Here is a 26,036-nt window from a genome sequence, read left to right on the forward strand (position 1 = left end):
ACATATTACACACAAATGCAAATATCTAGCACACAAGCTAGGGTTTGCAATAACCATTACCACTATATAAACACATATACTAAGACAAGCATACTACAAAAAACCTAAGACATCATACCAAACGTAGCCTAAGAAAGAAAGAAAAAATGACTCCACTCTCCCTTTCAAACCCCCTTCCACCAGATAGTTCTTATGAGGGTGACTCTACATCCCCCACCGAGAGCGACATGTCAACGGCCACGCATCCTCGCCGCCGGAGGAAGAGGATGAGGCCACGTACCTCACTCTTGGCGATAGCCATGACTGGTAACACGGTTGCCCGCCTTAGGCAAAAGCGGCTAGCTAGGAACGAGCTGCTTGGAATGCCAAGCCAGGTGAGTCACTTCCTGGTTCTGGAAACCATGATGCAGATATGGTGGCTGCTGATAACGTTGAACCTGACGTTGTCCTAGTTGCTCATGGAAACGTTGCTGGAGGACAACAACATGACAACGGAGGAGCCCAGCAAACAGAAGCTGCACCTGATGCACCGGCCGCTCCTGGGCCAGCAAATGTGATACTACCTGGTGAAGAGCCACTTATTGTTGGAGATGGCGCTGCACAGGTGGCGCAACCAGTAGTGTTGAACCACCCACCAACTGTCTTGGTTCCTAGTATAACGGTGACAGTCAAGTGCATGAAAGCAAATGATCCTGGGATTGAGTACTGCATGAGGGTCAGCCAAACTTTCCAAAGGGTCTACTACGACTACGCTGAGAAGGTGGACCGCCTCCCCAGCGATTTCACACTTCGAAACGCCGACGGCATGGTTCTAAGCTCAGACACACCTGCGAGGGCGGGTATTCGCGATGGTGATGTTCTTTTTGTTCGGCCTAAGGTAAAAATGCTCCTCCTTTATTAATTTTTTTATGAATTCAATTTGGTATCTGTTATATATCCCTGTGTTTTCCACCTTTTCACATGAATATGTTATAATTAAAATGAAACCATTTACAATGCAGAATCTGGACTTCAACATGGATGCAAGGATCAAGCAGGGTCCAGTGAGAATGATGTTCCATTTTCGTGTCAACTGTCATTTTAGGAAGCTGTTTTAGATGTGGGGTGAGGAGATGGGCGTCGACCCAAATGACATAGTCATGATGCATGATAACAAGTTGCTCAGTCCATACCACACCGTGCGTGGGGCTAAAGTGAAGAACGATGACGAGCTCTTCGTTCTCACCAACTGTTAGACCAGCCATGGAAGTTTGCTTTTGGCCTTGTCATAGTCATTACAAAGATTAGTGTTTCGTAAATTCGGTGACAAGGAGGATGGTTTTTGTCCTTAAGTTGTGTGTTGTTTAATGTAAAAATTAGGTTTCACCCTCTGCTAATTGTGCTTCAGATGCCTTTTGTAGGATTTATAGTAGCCTAGAGGGTGTCTAGTCTCTAATTAAGGTGTAATATAAGTATGATTTCTGTTTAGGAGAGGCATAATAGGCCTAGTTAAGTTCAATGGTTAACTGTTTAGGTATGTAATATAACTATGAAGTAATGAATGTGTTGTGTTATGTTTGTGAAGTGTCGTGTGTGCCAGAGCAAGTAAGTAACAATTTCGAAGTCATGCACTGACAAGAAAACACAAAAACTCAAATGTTTAAAGTTTAACTAATTGTTAATTGCATAACACTAATAGGTGTAGTGAGAAAAAATGGGAAATCCACAAACTCCCCTAAGAACACTGAGCAAACAATTGTATTAAAACATATCACTGAAGCCAAGTTTCTACTGAAAATTAAATTACCAGTAGCATACATGGAAGAACAAATCCAGAAACTAACAAGCAAATCCAAAAATAATTACTCGTTTATTAAAACATAAATGCACCAATATGATATTTGGTAAAATAGGGACATAAATCGAGAAAATGGACACTTAAAAACAGAGACATGGAAATGCATTTTATGAAGCCTATCAAAAAGACAGAACACGCATGGAATGAGGGTGGGGGGAAAACGATTCATATGCAATTGCACAAGGAATAAATTTAGAACAAACAGAATTGGTTAATCAATGCAGAACTTGTCAGGTGAATGTTAATTTAACAAAATAGGGGCGTCATTAAACTTGAAGGAATGAATTGAAAACCAATACTTGAAATTCCTACCACGACAAAGGAATTGAGGAATGTTTTGGTGCGTAAAAAGAGGTTGATCAACCCAAAACAAATGGGCCAGCCTCTTAGGCCTTTTCCGGAACCATACATTCTCAAACAAGCATCCAACGTATTAAGAAACCATTAAACGCAGATCCAAGAGGATCACAGGACATCAAGCAAGCAGTAGGGAAAATCGTTAAACAGGTGCAAAAGGCCACAAAGTACACGTTGCACATTCAGTTTAAGCAAAATAAAGAGGCCATGTGACTGACGACAAGGTACCAAATGACAAAAACACCTAACACTTAAAGCGAAGCAGGCATCATCAACAACATAGCTCTGATCTAGGCATCGGTGTCCTAATATATGTGTACACCAGGTAGTATGAATCCAGTTGTTGCTGACACCAAGAGTTGTATACGTGGTCTGTGCTGAAGCACTAGAATGTGGCCGACAAGTCAGATACCCAATTAGCACTGTCAAGCAGGGCGTGGGGTTTACCTTTCCGCTTAGCCTACAAACATGGAAGCCAACGATAAGTGACACAAAATATGAAAGTAGAAACAAAGGAAAGGGGTGTTAAGTATGTTACAGGTAGTTTTCCCTTTTCACCAGGAACTTGAACACATGAAGTCTGAGTTGCTGGGGTAACCTGTAACAAAAACCCAACATTTCACAAAGTATCTTAGTGAAGGAACCAAAGAAGATACATAATTGCATATAGATAACAGCAGATAAAATGCCAATGTCGCCCTACATTGTACACCTAACAAAAAAAATTAAGATATAAAAAAAAATAAACATTTGGAGGCCAAAGTCATACCCTGTATGTGTTGGCTATATCACTGGTTTTGGAATTGAGCTTGGTGTTGCTGTTGGCTTTGGATTTTAGTTGTGAAGGGGTGATGGACTTGCCAATTGATTTTGTTTTAGCTTTGGGATTTGCAGCTGAAGGGATGGTGGATTTGGCCATTGAGTTTGTGTTGTTGGCCTTGGGTTTTACTGCTGAAGGGATGGTCGACTTGGCCTTTTTCCTGGTGTAATTCTTGGGTTTTAGAACTGGAGGGGTACTGCTGCCAGTTGCCTCGTTGTGGGTGCTAGCCTTTGCCTTGGGCCTATTTTTACACATCGGTTGAGTACTGATGTTGCCCTTCTTCTGCTTCTTGTTATTCCCAGCCTTGAGTTAAAAAAGAATTAGTAAAACAAGGTTATCCTGCAAGTTGTGAAAACTTAATAAAACACAAACAGATGAACACCTTAACTGCATATACCTTGATCAAAGTCTGTCCCTTACGCTTGCACTTGCTTTGGGTAGGGGGTTCAGCAGGGGAAGTTAGATACTCATCGGGTGACACACCCTGCAGCATATATCAAGTAAAAACCAACCACTCAGTACTGCATATACTGTTTATCAGAACGCATAAGACATATGCAACAAACGATTACCTACCTTGCCCTTTTTCGCTTTTGCCTTTGGTATTCTGTACCCTAACTCGGCCAACGTTTTATGCCTAGATTCTTTTGGCCTACCTGGCCGCTTCTTCTTTATGATGGGATCCTTCACATTAGCAGTTGCAGCTACACCTGATGGGGTATCAAGCGGATTGCCTTCCGAATTAGTGTGTTGGGCTGCATCAGGCATCCCGACTGACGATGTGGTTCCCGCTTGACCTGGTGATGTTCTGTTCTTAGCAGCAATACACCTGATGGCCTTAGTTTGATCCCGTTTCTTACGGGAGGCTTCATCGACTTGGGATCTGAGTTTAGATACACTGTTCATGACCACATCAACAGCTTCATCACCAACCATTGCAGCCGAATCGCAAATCAGCTCAAAACAGGTCATCATCTTGTTAAATCTCCTCCCCACAACATCATCAGAAGGATCGTAATATGGCACCTTCACCCGGGTGTGCTTACGGGGGATGTCCTTCCGCCAGCGATCCAAAATGTACTTTTTTGGGGGTTCAAATACAAAATTTTGATCTAAGATTCTGATACAATGCTTGCAAAGAATGCCATGTGTTTCAAATTTCCGACAGTCACAAATCACCTCCTTTGTGGCACCAAAAAATTTTACAGTGTAGAATCTCCGACCGTCAGTTATCACTTCTTTACTGCTTCCAGGGGCACAATCCATATCCTATCCTCCAAAACATATTCAATGACATTATCAGTTATCACAGTTTCCTTTCTTACATAACAGTAAGACATCCTTGCACATTCAGTCTACAGTTCTAGAAATTTCTTATCCGTGTATATCTTCTGGAAAAACTTCTCCAGCTTAAAAGCACTGACCAACCTCCTAACATACTTAGAGCAACGGCTATCAGCGCTAATCTCATCACGAACACGCTTCGCCAACGCCATGCTATACTTACGTGGGAACTCATGCAATTTGGTGTGCCTATTCACAAACCCATCGAAAAAACTGTTTATGCTCTCAACCCGCTGGGTGGTCTTCATCCTCGCCCAAAAATATTCTTTCATGTAGGCAGGGACCCACATGTAGCTCTCTTTGTGAAGGCTTTCCAGCCAGGGGTCATCCTGAAGCTCATACTCAGTAATAAAGTCTGCCCAATTGCTATGGAACTCTTCAGGAGTAAAGCTTTGATACACCACCGCCTTCAAAGGATTTTTGAAATCATTGTACCTGTGCACACAAATAGTACATTACAAATGACAATATTTAGCACACACAAAATACCACCAAAGTTTCAACTAATCACGATATTCCTTGTTTAAATGTAATTGACAAATGAAAAATAGACAGTTCTCCAAGCCAAAAAAGGAGCTCAACTTACAACATTTATATCAGAAATTCATAGACTGAATACTTAACACACGTAAAGGACTGAATATGATGAATAAAGAAACACTAACCTAGCATACTTGCCGAGTTTTTCAGGAATCTTGCCAAGAATATGCCAAATACACCACCGATGGCGTGTATTTGGCATGGTTTCGCGTAGCGGCCTTCGCATAGCAGCTGCCTGATCTGTAAGTATGGCTGCTGGGGCTCAGCCATTCATACATGTTAGCCACTGCTGGAAGATCCATGTAAATGTGTCACAGTCTTCACGAGAAACTAACGCACAGCCAAGCAGCAAGGACTGTCCATGATGATTAGCTCCAATGAAATTCACAAACGGCAACTCATACTCGTTTGTTAGATACGTGGCGTCAAAGCAGACGACATCTCCAAAATCCTCATATGTCGCCCTACTTCTCGCGTCCATCCACAGCACATCCTTGAGACGCCCGTGCTCATCCAACCTTTGAGCATAATAGAAATTCTGATTCCCACTTTGCATTTTCTGAAAATAATCCATCATGGCCACCGCATCCCCACCTACCATATTCAACCGCTTCGCCTTATATACCTCATGCTGCAAATCTTTCACAGTTAACGAAAAGTTATCAATCCCATTTACATCTGTCCCCAAACACCCATGAAACTGAGACACAGAAACTCCCTGATCAAAATACTTCAGCAACTTCCTCTTAACATTAGATGTCATTTGCTTCATGCGATATTCTTTCACCAACTTCGCCTTACTTGGGGTTGGATTATGGCCCGAGTGTTCTAACACAACCGTCTTCAATTCCCAATCACCCTCATCATTCAGGCTGGCGTATACTTTTGCTTTGCATAGACATTTTTTTTAAGTTCTCTTTCCTTTCACAGTCTCATCAGCCTCACATACATCAGGAAGAACAACTGCCCCTGGTCCTATCATTTCCATTTCTTTTGCATGCTTCTTCGCTTCCCTGAATGCCCTCATGTCGGGTCTTCCCCAACACTCGCACCTCCATGTACTAGCAATTCTCTTAGTCCTGTCTTTCTTTGAATTTACTCCTTGCACCCTTGAAACTCCAAACCCTTGTTGCTCAGCATAATCCTTGTAGTAGCTTTCAACATCTTGCCAAGTTTTGAAAACCATGCCAACCCTAGGAGGCTCAATGACAGTGAGGACCGTTATTTGATTGCTTGCCACTACAGTTTCAGTCGTCTGAATTGTTTTCATAGGAGTTAAATATCGAGCACTGTCTGAACTTTCTCCAATCTCTGAATGATGTACACCATTCACATCAGTACCCATCTCAATTACATCTCCAGATGTTAAGCCTAGGGATGTCAGTGGGGCGGGTCTAGTAGGAGACCCGCCCCATCCCCGCCCCGATGGGGCAGGGATGGGTCTAGCTTTGGCGGGTCGCGGGGCGGGGATGGGTCTAAAATCCATACCCGCCATGGGTGATGGGGCGGGGGTGGATTTAAAGTAATACCCGCCCCATCCCCGCCCGGCCTGACCCACCCCATACCCGCCCCGCCTGACCAACCCCACACCTGACCCATACCCGCATTATACCCGACCCGTCCCATATAATGCAATAACATATTTCGTTAAATATTATACAGCAAAAAATAATGTTACTGACTTGATTAAGGAAGTCTCTAGACACTAGACTTCTAGAAGAAAAAAAAAAAAAAAACCATATTCATTTTCATTCTCAACCCTAGCCGACACTATCACTCATTCACTCTCCTCTCCTCTCCTCTCAAGCTCTATCAATCATACAATCACCACCTCTGAATCTCGCCGCTGAGTTGTGCGCTGATCAACACTCCGATCTACATAATCCCTACCTCTTCCTATATAATCGGTACTATCTCAATCTCTCTTACTCGTTTTTTTTATTTATTTTAATTTCCCAATTATTTTTTCCCCAATTATTGATGAAAAAGAATTTGACAAATCAACTAAGAAATTGATTAGCCATAATTCTGTCCTAGATTCTAACTAATCTATTTCTGAATGTTTAATTTGACTCTAATTCGTCTGATACTTTGAATTGTTTGGTGTTATGATTTATGAGTTACTACAAATTTTAGTTTATAGGATATACATGTTGCTAATTTGCTACACCGAGTATAATGTAATTACTTGTACTTTTGAGTTGCATGATATTGATATTAGTTTAGAAAATGTTTTGATAATTTCATTTAATTTGAAGTTCTGGACAGAGGGCATACTTTTATTTTTATTACCCTTGTTCTGGTCTCTTTAATTGTGGGTGGTTATAAATCTTATTTAATTAATAATATTATTATTATTTTTTTTAATTAAGTCACATTGAATTTTCAGATTGTAGAGAATACAAGGATGATGAATATGCTAAATTGGTGGGAGAATTAGTGGAAGAATTTGAAACATGAGATATCGATTCCAGTACAAGTGAAGTTTGCACTACACAGAATAATTGAAGGCTTAGAGTTATTATTATGTATTTTTAATATTTGGACTTTAGACAATTTAGAGTTACATTTATTTGTTTAGAGTGTATTATATTAGTTACTGTGTTTTTTTTTTTAATTATGTTAAGTATGTACTGCTAATTTTTTTTTTTTTTTTATTTGAGCTGTTAGCTGTTAACTGTAGGCCTGTAGACTGTAGTACATATTTTTTTATTTTTTTTATAATGGTTTAAATATGTTATTTGTGGTGGATTTAAGGTGGGGAGTTGGTGGGTACAGGGCGGGGATTACGTGGGGTTGAGACAGGGATGGATATCCACATGGTGATGGGGCAGGGGTGGTTTTGGAGTTGGACCCGCCGGGGCGGGGATGGGGATAATTTTCAGACCCGCCGTGGGGATGGGGATGGAAATGTGAGGCGGGGATGGGGATGGGAATGCAAAAAACCCGCCCCGCCCCGCCCCGTTGACATCCCTAGTTAAGCCCCCTAAACTGTTACCTAAACTATCCTCAATAAAAATTTCCTCCAAACCATCTCCATCCATATCCCCTGCTCCATCCAGAACTCCTGCTAAGTCCCCTTCCCCTTCAATAAGTGCTTCCCCTTCCATTAACCCGACCTTGAATTTCACTCCACTACCCACATCATCAATCCCCACACCAATACACCTTTCAGTGGAAAGGACATCAGTTTCAGTTTCCACACCAAAATCACCTGGTAATAATAATAATAATAACAATCATAGTAAATTACACAATCATAGTATCCTTAGTTTACAAACACACAGTCAGATTTCTGTAAACAGATATCAGAAAATCACAATTCTTTAACTCAGGCATTGCGTTACTTTTAATTATTTCATTGAGTAACAACATACAGATTCACAAATAGAACCAACATTTAAATAAATAACAAATAAAACAAGACAGTCAAATCACCAAATATACACCGATTACACCATAAAAAAAAATCAACACCTGCGATTATACCATCAGCGATTACAACCCAATTACACTAATTCATAAAGCATGACATTCCTCGAACACAATATATTATAATAAATCACAAATTTCACCAATTATACGGTCAAGAACATTCAACACTATAACCTAATTAACAAACACCATATGATTTCATATATGGAAAAACCGAGAACTATCGAGACTAACCTTCCATTGCTTCAATTCTCCACCTCCAGATCTATAATCAAGCACCTCAGATCTACAATCAAGCCCACACCTCCTGGTCGCCCGATTTACATACAGCACCACCTCAGATCTGGACAGCGCACCACACCACCTGCTCACTCGATCTACAACCAAGACACCACTTTGATCGGATAAGATTACAACAATGAAGATAAGCTCCGGTAACCGTTCAACAAAGGGTTTTGAAAATTCTACTGCGTGGCTTGGGTAATTCTGGACGCAGTTACTTCAACTTTTACCATGTATTTACTTTGGAGTTAGTGATGGGGTTAATGATAAATTGGACAATTGTCGAATAACGTCGTTAAGTTCCGCCTCTTTCTCCGTCTTCAATGTGCCACGAGATCTGCTTCGGTGGAACGCACAATCACCAATTCTTTAGGTTTAAAAAACAATTCTTTACAAATCCCTATGCGATTTATTACCACTTTGCCACTAGAGAAACGTAAATGTTTCTCAAAGAGAGAAACTGGGGCGCGCCCTTGTTTTAATACTACTCTCAATCAAAGAAGAAAGTTTCTCAAGGCATAAGACAAAAATGTAGGAAGACATAGGATCTCCTTGCCTAATACCATGAGAGGGATTAAAATCATTTGTAATTTCACCATTCCATAAAATCGAGATTCTAGGTTTGGTAATACAACACATAATGAGATCAACTTAAGGAGTAGGGAACTTGAAATCTTAAAGAATGCTTTTGATAAAGCTCCCTTCCAAGCTATCATATGTTTTAGAGGGATAAGTTTGAGAGTAGCAATATTCTTTCCCTTTTTTGCCTTATTGAAGAGATGAGCTATTTCTTTAATCACAGTAACATTGTCCTCTATTCCGTTCCCTTTAACAAAACTCAATTGAAGAGGACTAAAAAGCTTATTAAGAAAAGGTTTTAATTTATCAGATATAAGTTTAGTAATAAGCATATAGATTGTGTTGCGCAACCCAATAGGTGTAAACTCACAACAATATATGAGTGATTAATTTCAGGATGAATGCAACTATTACGAAAGCATTAATTTATTGATTCAAAAACTCAAAAATAGATCCTCCAACACGTCCCAAAAATGTTGAAATTTTTTTTTCCATAATTCAATCCGGCCTAGGACACTTTATGGGTTCCATATGAAATAGACATTCCTTAATTTCATCAATACAAGGATTTCTATTCAGAGATAAAGAATCCTCACTGGAAATGCAAGTATTAGGAGCAAAATTATCAGGATTGTTATCATCGCTAATTTTGGAGGTAAGGATATCTTTGAAAAAGGTGAAGCCATATCTTTTAATTCCAAATCATATCGTTCCTCTATATTTTTTCAGATGTTTTTTTAGTGTGGCAAGCCACATGGTGCGGCACCATTACTTGTATTTTAGGGTTACTTGTATTCTGGGGTTACTTGTATGGGTTAACTTGTATGGGTTACTTGTAGAGTGTTACTTGTATTATGAGGTTACTTGTATCGTGGGGTTACTTGTATTCTGAGTAACTCCAAACCAAAATCTCATACCAAATCAGTAACACCTTACAAGTAACCCCTGATCAAAACCAATAACAGTCATACAAGTAACCCTAGAATACAAGTAACACATGACAAAACCAGTAACACCCTACAAGTAATCCCGACCGAAACTAGTAACACCCATACAAGTAACCCCATAATACAAGTAACACCTATAAGTAACCCCTGACAAAACTAGTAACACCCTATAAGTAACCCCGACCAAAATCAGTAACTCTCATACAAGTAACTCCAGAATACAAGTAACACCTACAAGTAACCCCTGACAAAACCAATAACCCTTGTCGCACCATGTGGCCAGCCACATACAAAAATTTGTAATATTTTTTAATTTTGGCGGAAGTATTTAGTGTTGAGATCATTGAATTTCCTCCGATTAAAACTCGCTTTTTGAGCCCAAACGATCCTTTCTTTTTTGTAAATGGACTCCAACTGTTGAATAAGCTCTTTTTCCAAATTATCAAGGAAACTCTAGTAACTTTTAGCTAGAGAAGTCTGAATACCATCAATCCCAGCAAGAAATCTATTTTTTTTTCTATTTTAAAATTACCAAAAACATTGTGATTCCAAGATTAAACATTAGCACAATACACATTAATTCCACGAATCAAATTATTATTAGTAGGAAACCAACTATTGAGGCAAAAATCATGAAATAACATACTTCCTGTAGACACCCAAATGTGTCTTGCCAAAACCAAACCCAGTGATGAATACCATTCATGTCATTTGATTATCAAACAAAGAGAAAGTGTGAAAAGTCTAGTGATGAGGATGTTTTTATTAAAATATCTCTTCTTTCTTTTTTGAAAATATTTCTTTTCTTACCTATTTATGAAAAACGTGCATTACAGTTTAGTTTGGTCCATGATAAGGGTTCAATAATAGTGTAGTTGGATGGGGCTTGAAAAGACCTTTTCAACGATATATTATAAGCCTAATTCCGATGAATAATGAGGAAGTTATGGCCCAAATACTAAACTGGGCACGGTTTGGTTCTTACATTCGGCCTAATGATCTAGAGGAGGGCTTATTATTAATTATTATTCCTAAAGCTATTAGGATTGATTATAGTCTTTTAGAATATTCTAGAAGGTTCTCTTAAATCCTAATGGAGTTGGGATTGATAATTATGTTTCAAAGAGTTTGAAATTGAATAAAACTACTCCTTTTAAGAATCGTTGTTTTGTACGAAGTGGAATATATTCAAATATTATTTTCGTGCCTTATAATATTTATCCAAAATTTTATATGATTGGATAGATCTTTAAATTATCTTTCCAATGATATATTATAATATTAAATCCGAGCTATAACCAAAAAGATATGAAATAATGAAACTCTATCCAAAACTGACACCCTTCCACTATTTCGGCTATATCTTATATCTACAAAAGATTTTAATCTAATTCTAATTGTGTTGGAAAGGATACTTCAAGAGCTTTCCAAGGACATATTATATGACTTATTTGGACTTCTGAATCAAAAGATATGATAAAAACAAAATCCGCAAAAAGTGTCTTGCAGCGCCGGACGACAGGACTGTCGCCCTGGCGACAGACCCTGGCGCTTGGCGATAGCGCTCTGTCGTCTAGAAACAAGCGTGTATTTGGCGACAGCGTCATTTTTTATTCTTTTCGAAACTCTGATTCTTTTTTATCATATCCGGTTGATTTTCTTTATAAATAGCGTCCTTAGACCTCCGTTTTTAATCATCAATTCTTCTCACCAATTCTCATCAAGAAATTCTTGATATTTTCTCTCTCCCTCTTTCTAAACTAGTTTTTCTCAAACAAAATTCCGCATTCACAAGATCTAAATACACCTAGCATAGTTCGAAGTTGTCTTCGCCCTAGACGTGAAAGGTTTGATATTTCTGAGGGTTTGGTCCCAAATCTAGTCTAAACTTAGCTTTCTTTAGATTCTCTATTTCAGTTATTTGATTTAATTGTTTAATTTTATATTTTCCTTGAAGTTACTGACGTGTGTATTTTGTTATTAGAAAGAGGTACGAGGCATCCAAGTAAGTGCTTTAATTGCTTTTTTTGATATTATGATATAGAAATCATGCTTAGATTGTTATTTTGATTCCTAGTATCATGTTAGGATGTTTTATTGCTTCCTAGTATCATGTTTAGGGTGACAACTAAAATTCCTAATATCAAGTATGATTAAAAGAATGCTTCTTATTTTCTTTCCTAATATCATGTTAGTATCATGTTAGGGCTATATATTTGATCTTTATTGTTTAGTGACATTCTAGGGTTTGTTATTAATCTTAGCTTGTTAGTATCATGCCTAGGATCTTGCTATTAATATTATGCTTTAACATGATTATGATGATTATTATTGTGTTGAATTATATAATTTAACGTAATTTGTTAATTCACGTGATTTGTTAATTTACGAATTTTTTACGAATTTACGAATCATTTCATATTATTTGTTAATTGACGGATAACTTATACTACCTCCGGAAAATATTATATGCAACTTTTGCCAAAAACGGAAAATTCACATTAGATGCGACTTTCCCATTCTTTTTTTTTTAGTAAATTCTTTTTAATGAAATTCCTCAAATGCCCTTCTCAAAATATCATAAACGCAATTAAACAACTAAATTAGAATTCATTAAATAATAATAAAACTTAATTAACATAATTCTTCTCACCAAACTCAATTTACCCAAAATAAAATTTAATCAACAATCAACCTAAACTCAAAAAATCCATTCAACTTCCATCCATTCATCTTTCACAACTCCTCAGACCACCACCTTCAACATCACTGAACACCACCTTCAACATTTCCGACGACGACCACCTTCAACGTCACCGATCACCACCACCTTCAACATCGCGCGCGCAGTCATTTTCTCTTTGTCGCAATTCAAGAATCAGATCCTCTCTCTCTCTCTCTCTTTTCTCTCTCTCTCTCTCTCTCTCTCTAGCTCTCTCTCTCTCTCTCTCTTCTTCTCTTAATCAAATCCTGAATCAAATCTTTAGATCTGATGAACTAGGGGTGGTTGGGCTTGTATTGGGTGGTTTAAGAGGTTTTCAAGGTAGGTTCGAGTAGATCGAGGTTAGTGGTGGAACGTTTTGACTAGTTTTGGGGTTTTCAGGGTGGGTTCGACGGGACTTGGTCAGGTTTATGGTGGTGTGGGTTCAGCGTGGTTAAGTTGTTTTGGGGTGAGTAAGGGTGGGTCGAGATGGATCGGGGTGAGTGGGAGATGAGTTCTGATGTTTTGGGGTGAGGGGGTTAATTTCGGGTTGGTTAAGGGGTGGTTATTGGTGAGCAAAGTGGGTCTGCGGTGGTTCTAGGTGAGTAATGGTGGTTTTGCAATGGTTTGGGTTAGTACGGTCGTGGTTTTGCGGTGATTCTGGGTGAGTGGTGGTGGTTTTGCAGTGAACTGAGTGAGTGCTGGTGGTTTGCGGTGGTTCTAGGTGAATGGTGGTGGTGGTGGTTTTGGCTATGGTGGTAGCCTAGTGGGTTGACTACTGTTGGTGGTGGTTTTGCGGTGAACTGGGTGAGTGGTGGTGGTTTTACGGTGGTGGTGGTGGTGGTTCTGGCTATGGTGGTAGCCTAGTGGGCTGACTGCTGTTGGTGGTGGTGGTGATTAATTATCTTCATTCTCTCTCCTACCTTTAATTACTTACTCTTTGATTCATTAATTAATTATTATGAAATTTTATCTTGGATTCCGTGAGAGCTCCAAAGTTGCATCTAATGTGTACCGGAGGTAGTATATAATTTGAAAATTATTATGTTGCTTGATTATATTTATTATTATTGCTTGATCACACCTTTTATGCATGTTTTAAGGGAATTTGTACTTGTAATCATGCTTAATAAGATAATTAATAATCTTTTTTAGGGTTAATATGATTATAATTCAAGTGATCGCCAATAATAGTTTTGTTAGTGCATTAATATTCAGCCAACATAGATAAACAAGTTTAGGGTTAATCCTATTGATTGCATGTTAGTCAGAAAGCGCACATGAATACGAGCAGAATAAAGTAGAGGCCTATTATTAGGGCAGGTTCAATATCTTTTAGGTTAGATTTGTACCTTCATCCCCGAACTTCCAGTCTTGGTTCCAGACCTAATGGAGTTAACGATCTCCTGGATCGTTAAGGGGTGTAACCTTCACCCTGTGAACGGTTTACAAGTCCCTAAAACGTGTTGGCGACTCTTTTGCTCTAGGTTCTTTCCCTTTGGACGCCACCATGCTTTAGTGTATGATCACAGTGTGGATCAACTTTGGGGTAATTCTTGAAATATACCCTACAGTTTTTAGCGACTCCACTGGGGAGGATTTCTATTTTAATTCCTAAAATTTATTTTGGCAATGATTTAGAATGAGTGGATGAGATTCGAAAAGTTCTAAGTATTTCATGTGCGTAATTTTGATTAACATTATTGTCATATGCATAAAAAAGATCTCATTGCCATCCGTAATGATTTAAAAACATAGGATTTTTACACGTAGGAAATTTGAGGAATATCTTTCACAAATAAGATCGAAATAATGCTGCACAAAATTGGAAAATTTTATCGAGCACAGAAAGCTGCTGAGGCATGTAGGAACTAGCGTCAGATAACAGAGTCCGTCGCCAACGATTTGACTCTGTCGCCAGGAGACAGAATCAAATTGCGGCGACGACCTTTGTTCGCTGGCGCCAAGTTCTTCCAATACCGAGCCAGAAATATGCGTTCTAATTTTGACCAGTGTTTAGCACTGTTTGCTCGATCCTAATTCCTGATTGATTTTTTCTCACTTTTCTGAAACCCATATGTGTTCTACATATGGACATAACCCTCTGGGAATTCATGCTCCATCTACCTGATTGAACGCTCTGTGCAACAACGGGTACATCCGAGAACGTTGAATTCACTAAACCATGGAAGCGAGTTTTTAACTCGCGGTGTCTCATCCACTCGCGCCAACCCTTCAAAAGGTAAGGATTCCTGTAGACACCTAAAAATGTCTCCCCAAAACCAGACCCGATGATGAACACCTTTTTAATCTTGTTATTAATTCAAGTGATCACTAATTTTTTAGAATTATGTGTTGCATTAATATTTAACCAATTTAGCCTAATAATAGTTTGGAGCAGATTGAATATTTTGTTTGCATGCCTTTGAGATCGCAGGAATTATTTTTCACTATAAGAATCGAGTAGAGGCCAATACGGGCGAATGTGACTCCATGACTCACTTCGTACCATCATCCCCGATCCTCCTTTTGTGGTTCCGAACCATATGCAGTTAGTAATCTCATGGATTATGAATGGGGTGTAACCTTCACGGGTCAATCGTTGTTGCCTATCGTTGTCCCTTATTCGTGATTGCCTTTTTATGATCCGTGAACGGTTTACAAGTTCCTTAAAAACTTGTTGGCAACTCCCTACTTTCCTTGTCCCTAATCGTAATGTCAATTCCCACTTCCTATGAGTGCCAAGCATATTCACACATGCTTTCAACGTAGGCGCACTTCGAGCGACGCCTACAATTTGGCGACTCCACTGGGGACCGATTCTTGGTTACTTATCGATTTGAGTGATCGGTATTTAATTGAGATGAGTGGATGAGACTTGAAAGATTCTTGAATTGTATTCCTGCGATTTAATTGTCATTGTTACATATGCATATACTTTTTAGGTTACCTATTTTTCCACAATAGTACGTGTTCTACGTATGTGGCTAGCCCGGGGGATTTATGCTCTATCAACCCGAAAACGTTCATGCCAATACGGGTTCATCCGAGTTTTTAAATCCACCCAAACCATGGAGTCGAGTTCGATTTCATCACGAACTCGCGGAGCCGCCCGTTGGCATACACCCTCAAGAGAGGCTGCCTTGCTAACGCGTCCAAACTCTTAACCATGGTACCCTTTGACACCCAAATAAGCTTGACTATAGTCAAACATAGAACTTGACTTTAGGTTGCGAACTTCATTGCATCATGCGTGACAATGTGCTTATATGTGCATTTTTTTTACTTTTTATTTATTTATTTATTTATATATTTTTCTCTTATCAAACTTTTTTTTTATTATTAGAGTCGAGCCATAGATTTTTTTTTTATTATTATTTTTGAGTCACCCGGATTTTTATTCCCGTATACTGCACAAGAGCCAATTTATTTTGGTCATATCCGAAGTTCTAGAAAGAGTTACGTGTCGTGCTAGCTATGGATATGTAGCCCCGAGTTTTATCTTTAATTTGAAATTGGTTTTGTCCCAATAAAAGTCACTAATCAAAAGTTATAACCGATATAATACAGCCTGTCCAGTTTAGGTGTCTTTTTAGCGTCAACTTTTTTTTTCTTTTTAGTTTTTTTTTTCGTTTCAAGCTAGACTTAGCCAAGTCCTTTAATCCATGTCAACTCGTATAACATAGGATTATAGATTTTTATTTTTATTTAATTATTTTTTTATATCCTTGAGTCCTAACTCTTCTAGAATTCTAGTTCTCTTCCTATTTTCTTGTAATCGATTTTTGTGCTAACCTTAACATGTGTTCTTTGTCTTTGATTGTGGTTGATCTTATTTATGACTAACAATTGCCAATGGACCGTTTTCACCTATTAAATAGCATAAACATTAAAATTGGACAAAATTAATCAAGTTAGTTTGTCTTTTAGTCTTCCGTGCTATTGTCATTGGGTCCTTTGTTTTTCACAACGTCCTCATGTCTAGCCATGCGATCATACCACGAGTCTTAATAAACTCACCTGATCACTCATGTTGAGTCATTGCACACACTTGGTCTTCGAGTAATGCATTATATTGTTTATGATCGTATACTAGGACCATGCATGCATCGCTTTCCATAGTGATAGGAATGAGTGGAGTAGTTCCCATCAGTTTTCAAAATTGCATGTTTCATACACTCTTCCTTTCCCATTCGAGTATTGAGTGAATGCATTAAGTGAGTTCATCCTTACACAGTACTTGAGTCTAAAATCGCTAGGCAATAGTCGGAAGAATAAGGGGAACATCACTCCTTCTTTCTTTCCTTCCAATCAAAGCATCAACAACAAGAAACGTTTTTCCTCACCAGGCGGCAAGAAGTTACTCATAAACAGCCATGAAGATAAAGCACAATGCAAGCTTTTCACCAAGATTTCATGTTTTTTTCTTCTTTTGTTTCAAACCCTTCCCCCTAAAAGTCTAGCATAGGTTCTCCTTATCCATGTGTCTATTTGTCACATTTCTTACCTTTTTCATAAATGAGCATCTCTTCTTACATTCGATCACGTAATTAGAAAAAAAAAAATTGCCGAACTAAACACAAGATACACCAATGACTTGAGGCACCTTTGGAACCCTGTCGTTCCCTATTAACCATTTAATCACATATCCATTTCATCGTCAACCACTTTGAGCATCGTCTAACGATTGACCTTATTTATTCAACCCACATTCACTTAACCCTGGGATGGAATGTGTGCAATTTGTGTAACAGTCAGAAAGCAAGTTCAAATTAAAAAAAAAAGGGAAAAGAATAAGTAAATAATAAAATAAAATAAAATAAAATAAAATAAAAAACAATGTCTAAAGGCAAGTGTTCCAATGTCTCCGATATGAACATGTCTCAAATTGCGTCTCTCATCGAGTGCTTGGTACCGTGCTTGAGAAACATGAATGCTAAGTGAGTGATGGACCATATAATCTGAGATTGCCTACATTGATTAACAAGAATGGAAAAATGGAAAAAAGAAAAAAAAAAAAAAAGAAATTCAAAACAAAAAAAAAATATGAAAAATAAAACTTGCAAAGTCTAATACATAATTGCATATCTTGGGGGCTTCTATCGGGTCTTGAGCCTTTTACCCCTTTCTTCCTTAAACCTTCAGCTTAACCACATTACAACCCTTGAAAGACCTCTTTGAGGTGTACACACACTTGTGCAAAGTTCGGTTAGAGCTACGTTCGGCCTGATTCCTAACAGATACGTAGGCAACCTCATATTGAGGTGCGGCCACATTCATATGCATGATCGAGTCGAAGAATATCCAATTCTTAATCCTATGACCCTACCCATTTAGAGCTAGACTTGGGGGCTTGAACCCATATCACATTAGCTTACCTAGCCTAAAGAGTCATCATCTTTGACTCTTCTCACATATATTTCCATCACCATAACCCTCGCAGCCAGCCTTAGTATCACATTCACACACTTCACTCACACATCCATATCCATATCAATCATCATTCCCTTTAAGAGCCCTTTATCATGAAATCTTGTTTAAACACTATGCATGTTTCATCGTCTTTCGGGACAACATTCATTAAAAGAAACATTGTATACTTGCTTAGCTTCCTAACCTGAGCAATGTTCATTATTTCATGTATCGCATAATATGTTGAGCAACATTTATATACAAAGCATATCGTTCTTAGCTCCTTGACCTAAGCAACGTTCATTATGCAATAATCACTTCATCTATATACGGGCTTAGCTTCCAGACCTAAGTGACGTTCAAGATCGTTTCTTTACACTATATATGATGCTTAGCTCCATGACCTAAGTTCATTCATCATGTCACATGATGTAATTTTCCTTAGCCTCCTGGCCTAAGGACATGCATCATGCATACATTACTTTAAAGAAAAGTAATTCAATCTATGCGATTCATTTTGTCTTGCTCAACGAGGAAGTTCAAAACTTCTTTCCTTTTTTCGCGTCTTTTCTTTTTGGCGAGGTTTAAAAAAACTTTTTCAAAAGTTTCTCATTGAGGGAAGTTCAAAAATAAAAGTTCAGTTTTCACATCTTTCTTTTTCGGAAGAAAGTCGGTACCCTCCACTAGTATCATGACAAAAATTGACGGAAAATTTTTGCTTTTTGCATCTTCGTTTTCTTGTGTCTGCACACACACATATACACACACACACTCACAAGTCATACACATGTAATGTCACATCAAGTCAAACTAGGTCAAGTCAGTGGTCAAGTCAATCACAATATATACGAGTCCATTTGCAAATTTATTTTTGCAGGTCTCATCTACATCCCACGTTCGGGTACAAGCGAACCAACTACAACCCACGTCCGGGGACAAGAGGATCATCTACAGCCCACGTCCGGGGACAAGAGGACCATCTACAGCCCACGTCCGGGGACAAGCGGACCATCTACAGCCCACGTCCGGGGACAAGCGGACCATCTACAACCCACGTTCGGGGACAAGCAAACCATTTACAGCCCACGTTCGGGGACAAGCGAACCAACTACAGCCCACGTCCGGGGACAAGCGTATCATCTACAGCCCACGTTCGGGGACAATCGAACCACCATCATTTCATGGCGCAAGGTTCTCGATACACAGAGACTTGCAATCTCATCATCTGTCGACTTTCCTCAAGCATGGAAAGTATTATTCGGCGGATTTCTTCAAGCATAGAAAACCAACAAATTCCTTTGTCGGCTTTCCTCAAGCATGGAAAGCATTATCGGTGGATTTCTTCAAGCATAGAAAAACGTCAAAATCATATGTCGACTTTCCTCAAGCATGGAAAGTGTCATCCGGTAGGTTTCTTCAGGCTTAGAAAGCTACCAAACTCATCTGTCGTCTTTCCTCAAGCATGGAAAGCATTTCAACAAACGTCATCCGGTGGATTCCTTCAAGCATAGGAAAATACCAAACTCATTTGTCACCAATACACTTGTGTCAGATAAGAATTCAATTCCTTTAATCTTTTATCTGTGGAACTAACATTTTTCTGCAGGTATCGGCGTATAAAGAGTGATTTAGGATCGCATAACGTCTTAAATCATTCTCCGTCCCTATCGACTACTTTGACTATCGTTTTCGAAACTAACGTTTCTACAAACTCAGTCAAAGTGGGATCTTTTGTAGACACTTAAAAATGTCTCCCCAAAACCAGACCCGATGATGAACACCTTTCACCGCCATTATTGGTCGGGTTGAGTATTTAATCTTTGGAGTGCTTAAATCCATATTCAAATCCATATTTCCATTTCATAAACCAACCTAATTCCTAGCCCATTTCCCCAAACCATAACTTATTTTCCTCTTTTCGTGCCTTTAAACCCAAAATAATTCATTTCGTGTCCTTTAAAATCAATCATTTTTTGTCCTTTTTATAAAAACGTGTATTTCATTTTATTTTGATCCATAATCTGGGTTCAATGATTTAATAGTTGGATGGCGCTTGAAAAGAGATTTCCAACAATATATTATAAGCCCAAATCCGAGTTATAACGAATAAGTTATGGCCAAAATATTAAATTGAGCCCAAACCGAACCTAAGCCCACCTTACCTTCGACCCAATGATCATGTGGAGGGTCCAAATTATTTAATCCCATTCCTAAACCAATTAGGATTAATTATAAGATTCTATAAGTTTCTAAAATATCTTAATTATCCTTTTTGAAAAGATAAGATTAAAGAGTTTGAAATTGAATAAAACTTTTCTTTTTGAAAGTCCTAATTCTATCCGAATTGAAAGATGTTCAAAGATAGACAGATATTATTTTCATACCTCATATTTTTTATCCATATTTTATATGGTTGGATAGCCCTTGAAATTATCTTTCCAATGATACATTATAATATCAATTCTGAGCTATAACGGAAAAGATATGAATAAAATATCAAACTCTATCCAAAACTGACACCGTCTCACTATTTCGGCCATATCTTTTATTATACAAGGTATTTTAATATGATTTTAATTGTGTTAAAACTTAGACTTCAATAGCTTTCCAACTATATCTTATTCATCTTATTCCGATTTCTGGATCAAATGATATGATAAAAACAAAAACCGCAAAAATTGCAGTCTATCGAGTTTTATTTCGATTTAATTCAGATCTTATCTTGTTTTTTCGACCCTTCTTTTTTCTCTATAAATAGAGGTCATATCTCCCCTTTTTCAATCATCAAAAATCTTGATCATCAAATAATTCTTTTCTCTCTCTTTAGCCTAAACACTAGCCACCCTATTCTCTCAAAATACTTCCCCTAAACACTCCAAGGAGTTCATACAATTCCCAAAGTTCTATACTTTAACCAAGGCGTGAAAGGTATAAATAACTAAGGTTTTGGACCAAATCAAATCTACATTTATTTAATTTAATTTCCATTTGATTTATTTTTATTGAAGTTACTAATGGTTTATTCATGATGTAGAAATTTAAGGAAACGCAGAAAGTGAGTAATTGATTCACTTAATTACTCTTATTTTTATTCTTGTTTCTAGTATCATGGTTAGGGTTATTATTATTATTTGATTTGACTAACGTTATTATTGTTGAATTGCTTCCAATATTAATGTTTATTCTATTGTTATTATTGATCACCATATTGCATGTTTAAAGGGAATATGTAATTGAAAATCCCGCTTAATAAGATAATTTTGACAGCTGGCTTAGGTTCCTTTTTAATCTTGTTATTAATTCAAGTGATAAATAATTTTTTAGATTTATGTGTTGCATTAATATTTAACCAATTTAGCCTAATAATAGTTTGGAGCATATTGAATATTTTGTTTGCATGCCTTTGAGATTGCAGGAATCATTTTTCACTATAAGAATCGAGTAGAGGCCAATACGGGTGAATGTGACTCCATGACTCACTTCGTACCATCATCCCCGATCCTCCTTTCGTGGTTCCGAACCATATGGAGTTAGTAATCTCATGGATTATGAATGGGGTGTAACCTTCACGGGTCAATCGTTGTTGCCTATCGTTGTCCCTTATTCGTGGTTGCCTTTTTATGATCCGTGAACGGTTTACAAGTTCCTTAAAAACTTGTTGGCGGCTCCCTACTTTCCTTGTCCCTAATAGTAATGTCAATTCCCACTTCCTATGAGTGCCAATCATATTCACACATGCTTTCAACGTAGGCGCACTTCGAGCGACGCCTACACTTCCGCGCGATGCTTCTGGACAATTAACCATGGACCCTCTTTGACTAACCCATATCCCGAACTTCAGAGAACTAGAGTCATGGTTAGGTTGCAAACTCATTGCATCATATTGTGCCTACTTGATTACTTGTGCATACTTATTATGTGACTAAACTAACCGTTTGGTTTGACTTGTGTTTGTAAATAAGTCTTAATAAACTAATTAAGGACTAAAAGACTTTTATTAATTAATTGATTAATTAATTTGAGCTAAAAAACTAAACTTAAAATCGAGTCATAGTTCCTTTAAGTCAACCCGAATTTTTATTCTCGTATACTGCACAAACGTCAACTTGTTTTGGTCATAGCTGGAGTTCTAGGAAGAGTTACGAGTCTTACAAACAATGGATCTGTAGCCCCGAGTTTTATCTTTAATTTGGAGTTGGTTTCATCCTAATAAGAGTCACATATTAAAAGTTATGACTAAAATACAACATCTTGTCCAGTTTAATGCATATACGTGAAGTCTTAACTTAGTCTTTGCTTGAGTCTAGCCACATGGTCATGACATGAGTCTTAACATGTCACCTACACTCAATAGTTTAGCACACACTTTGTATATGCCACCATGACCATGTCTTAGGTTCATGCATGAGTCGATTTTTTCCGTCATTTGAGTTGGGGGTACATTCTATTCCTAATTTTTTCATATCTCTCCATCTACATCATCTTTCCATTCTATACATGCTTTCTCCATATCACAACCTTCATTCTTCCTACCTTCTTCCATCCATTCATGTTGAATCGAGTTTGAGTCATGTGATTGACAAACAAAAAAAATGAGGGTAATGATGAAACAAATGGACAAGGCAAGCTTCTCACCAAGATTTCATGCTTTCTTCTTCTTTGTTTTCAAACCCTTTCTCCAATAAGTCTAGCATAGGCACCCTTCATCCTCCCTGAATTTATTTCTTAGAGTTTGATTTTTACCCTTCACTTTTTTAATAAAATGAGCATTTATTTCCTTGCATATGATCATGGCATTGCACCAAAAATAAATAAATAAATAAATAAATAAAATTGTCGAATTAAGCACAAGGTATACAAATGATTTGAGGCACCCCTTGTAGCCACATCATATCATCTTTTACCCTTCAAATATGCAATCCTTTGTTGATAAACCACTTTGAGCCTCGTCTAACGATAGACCTGTCTTTCTTCAACCCACATCTACCTAACCTTGGGATGGGACAATGTGCAACTTATGCAATTTTAAAAAGCTTGAGTGACTTCAAAAGATTAAAATAGAAAAAAATAAGCAAAAACAATAAATAAAAGTGTGCAAAAGGGCAAGTGTTCCAATGTCTTTGACATGAACATGTCTTCGATATGAACACGTCTCAGATTGCGTCTCTTATCGAGTGCTCAGTATCGTGCCTGAGAAACATGAATTCCAAGTGAGTGATAGACTGCATGATTGGAATTTCCCACACTTATAAAAATAAAAAAATGCAAAAGCAAAAAAAAAAAAAAAAAAAAAAAAAAAAAAAAAAAAAAAGAGAGAGAGCTAAAAAAAAGATTTAAAAACCTCAAGCATAAAAATATAGAGATTCAAAATCAAGGTTGCACACCTTGGGGGCTTATCTAGGGTCTGTAGCCTTTATTCCCTTCTTCTTCAAACCTTTGGCCTAACCACGTTACAACCCTTAAAAAAGACCTTTTTAAGGTATACACATACTTGTGCGAGGTTCGGCTAGAGCTACGTTCAGCCTGATTCCTAACGGATACGTAGGCAACCTCACATCGAGGTGCGGCTGTAATAAACATGCATTCATATTCATATTCACATTCACACATCATGATCATATCAAGGGATCTCCAATGCTCATCCCTATCTACTTAGAGCTAGACTTGGGGGCTTGATCCTTACATCATTAGCTTACCTAGCCTAAAGAGTCACCATCATTTGACTCTTCTTGAAATAATATTTTCCCACACACTTAGCCCTTGCGGCCTAACTTTAGTATCACTTTCACATAGATACATGACCAAATATACTTTCCCTTAGGAACCCTTTGTCATGAAATCTTAACATAACGTTGAAGCATACCTTGTCATGTAAAAATCGCTCATCACTCATCATTGCATCACAAAGTACGAAGTGCTTAGCCTCTGTGCCTAAGCTACCCAAATACTTTCATCATGGAGACAACAATTGAGATAGCCTAGGATGAATTAATCCATTGCAAAACATTTGACTAAGCACATTCAACATGCACCTTTAAAAACTTTGATTCTTTTTTGCGTCTTTCTTTTTCGGGAGAAAGTCGGTACCCTCCACAAAAATGACGGAAATTTTTTGCTTTTTTGCATTTTCGAGTCGCACGATCACATTACAATGCACACACGAGTCATGTACACATTGAGTTATGTTATCACATTGAGTCAACACTATGCACACACGAGTCACACGAAGTGAGTCATCATTAAGTCAAGTTTATACCTTGAGTCGGGTCAAGTCAATGAGTCAAGCAACACTAAGCCTTAGGTTAACCCTAAGATAATTAAAGAGATTAGCAAAGTCCTATAGTAAAATATATAAATGCAGGTGCATCCCAGCAAGCAAGAACATTCCCGGATTTCATTAGATCCTTCCAAGATGAGAGGAGTTACATGGATTAGTAAATTAGAGATAAAGAGCTTTAATTTACAAAATATTTGAGCGGATTTGGTTGAAAGGAAACAACCAAGTTCAATGTTCGAAGCGAAATCGAGCAACGAATAGCAGCAGCAAGGGCAAAATAAGGAAGACCCGACTCCGGCACTAGATGACAAAGCTGTCGCCTGGAGACAACATCTGCCGCCTATCGACAAAAGCAAAGTGCGGCGCCAGAGTCTTCCAGCAGGCGCTGGTGCGGCGACACAATGTGTGGCCCCCATATTAGATTATGCGGACCTCATACAACAATTTTAGGTTCCTTGGTACGCCATTTAGCCCTATAAGCAATTTTACATGATTAAGTAGTTGGCTTGATTACAATCACATAAAGTGATCGACCTGATAAAAGATCGCCTCACTTGGATTAAAGCGCCTAAACATTGGCTCATTGCAAAGGCACCAACATAATGGTTCATAAAGCAATAAAAGCACCGACATACAGGTTCACAATTCAAAGGCACCAACATAATGGTTCACAGAGAATTCCTAAGATGGAAGATTTTCACAAATCAATTTGAAGCCTTTAAGAATCGTAGATATGGTTCTTAAAAAGATTTTCTAGAGATGGAAGGTTGATTTGAATATTTAAGATGACAAAACTTTCAATAGGGGAGCTTTAAGAAAAGTCTCTATCTTGGATTTGAGAAGGACGGTTTGAGATAAAGCGACCTTCGATAGCTTTCACTAAGATTGTGGAGGTTGTCGCCAAGATTTGAGAAGATAGCACGAGATAGGCGGTCTTCGACAGCACTTCGCTAAGATTGTGGAGGTTGTCACCAAGATTTGAGAAGATAGCACGAGATGGGCGGTCTTCGACGGCATTCGCTAAGATTATGGAGGTTGTCAACAAGATTTGAGAAGATAGCACAAGATGGGCGGTCTTTGGCGGCATTCGCTAAGATTGTAGAGGTTGTCACCAAGATTTGAGAAGATAGCACGAGATGGGCGGTCTTCGACGGCATTCGCTAAGATTGTGGAGGTTGTCACCGAGATTTGAAGGGCGGTTCGTGATGAGGTGGTCTTCGGAGACTTTTGCTATGATTGGGATGGTTGTCACTAGTTTTCAAGGAAAAATCTCTTTTGCTCAGAGACGCGTGGGCATATCATATCGAATCTCTTTTGTTCAGAGACGCGTGGACATATAAAAAAAGGTCTATTGTTCAGAGGCGAGTGAACATCAAAACAGCAAGATAGCGTTCCTAGCTTGTGGAAAGTTGTCACAACAACAAATGCAGCAACAAATCGGTTACCCCAGAGACGTGTGCTCGACAGTGCAAGATACACGTTTCTTTAACTCTCTATCTGTTTTA

General features: G+C 38.2%; 2 protein-coding genes and 1 long non-coding RNA gene across 3 annotated transcripts; 1 reads left to right on the forward strand and 2 right to left on the reverse strand.

Moving 5' to 3' along the window:
* Window positions 1-2,118: 2,118 nt before the first annotated feature.
* LOC110723384 (uncharacterized protein DDB_G0286299-like) lies at window positions 2,119-9,334 on the reverse strand. The gene is made up of 7 exons (XM_021902726.1): window positions 8,568-9,334; window positions 5,024-6,209; window positions 3,591-4,793; window positions 3,412-3,498; window positions 2,964-3,317; window positions 2,733-2,792; window positions 2,119-2,654 (listed from the first exon to the last, which is right to left on the reverse strand). The coding sequence occupies exons 3-7, from the start codon at window positions 4,278-4,280 to the stop codon at window positions 2,580-2,582; spliced, it is 1,266 nt and encodes a 421-aa protein (XP_021758418.1). The 5' UTR covers window positions 4,281-4,793; window positions 5,024-6,209; window positions 8,568-9,334; the 3' UTR covers window positions 2,119-2,579.
* LOC110723440 (protein FAR1-RELATED SEQUENCE 8-like) lies at window positions 5,161-5,661 on the reverse strand. Its single transcript, XM_021902798.1, has one exon. It carries the CDS (start codon window positions 5,659-5,661, stop codon window positions 5,161-5,163), a length of 501 nt encoding a protein of 166 aa, XP_021758490.1.
* LOC110723385 lies at window positions 6,163-7,511 on the forward strand. Its single transcript, XR_002511718.1, has 2 exons — window positions 6,163-6,805; window positions 7,288-7,511. It is a non-coding gene; the product is annotated as an uncharacterized LOC110723385 (long non-coding RNA).
* Window positions 9,335-26,036: the final 16,702 nt, after the last annotated feature.

The sequence above is a fragment of the Chenopodium quinoa genome, unplaced genomic scaffold (genome assembly GCF_001683475.1).
Source record: "Chenopodium quinoa cultivar QQ74 unplaced genomic scaffold, ASM168347v1, whole genome shotgun sequence".
Classification (NCBI taxonomy): Eukaryota; Viridiplantae; Streptophyta; class Magnoliopsida; order Caryophyllales; family Amaranthaceae; genus Chenopodium; species Chenopodium quinoa.

Excerpts from the sequence above, each read along its gene's own strand:
- LOC110723384 (XM_021902726.1), bottom strand. The coding sequence starts at position 4,280 with ATGGATTGTGCCCCTGGAAGCAGTAAAGAAGTGATAACTGACGGTCGG. Across the intron at positions 3,499-3,590 it reads CAAAAGCGAAAAAGGGCAAG|GGTGTGTCACCCGATGAGTA; the intron begins GTAGGTAATCGT and ends TATATGCTGCAG. Across the intron at positions 2,793-2,963 it reads ATATAGCCAACACATACAGG|GTTACCCCAGCAACTCAGAC; the intron begins GTATGACTTTGG and ends TTTTTGTTACAG.
- LOC110723440 (XM_021902798.1), bottom strand. The coding sequence starts at position 5,661 with ATGACATCTAATGTTAAGAGGAAGTTGCTGAAGTATTTTGATCAGGGA.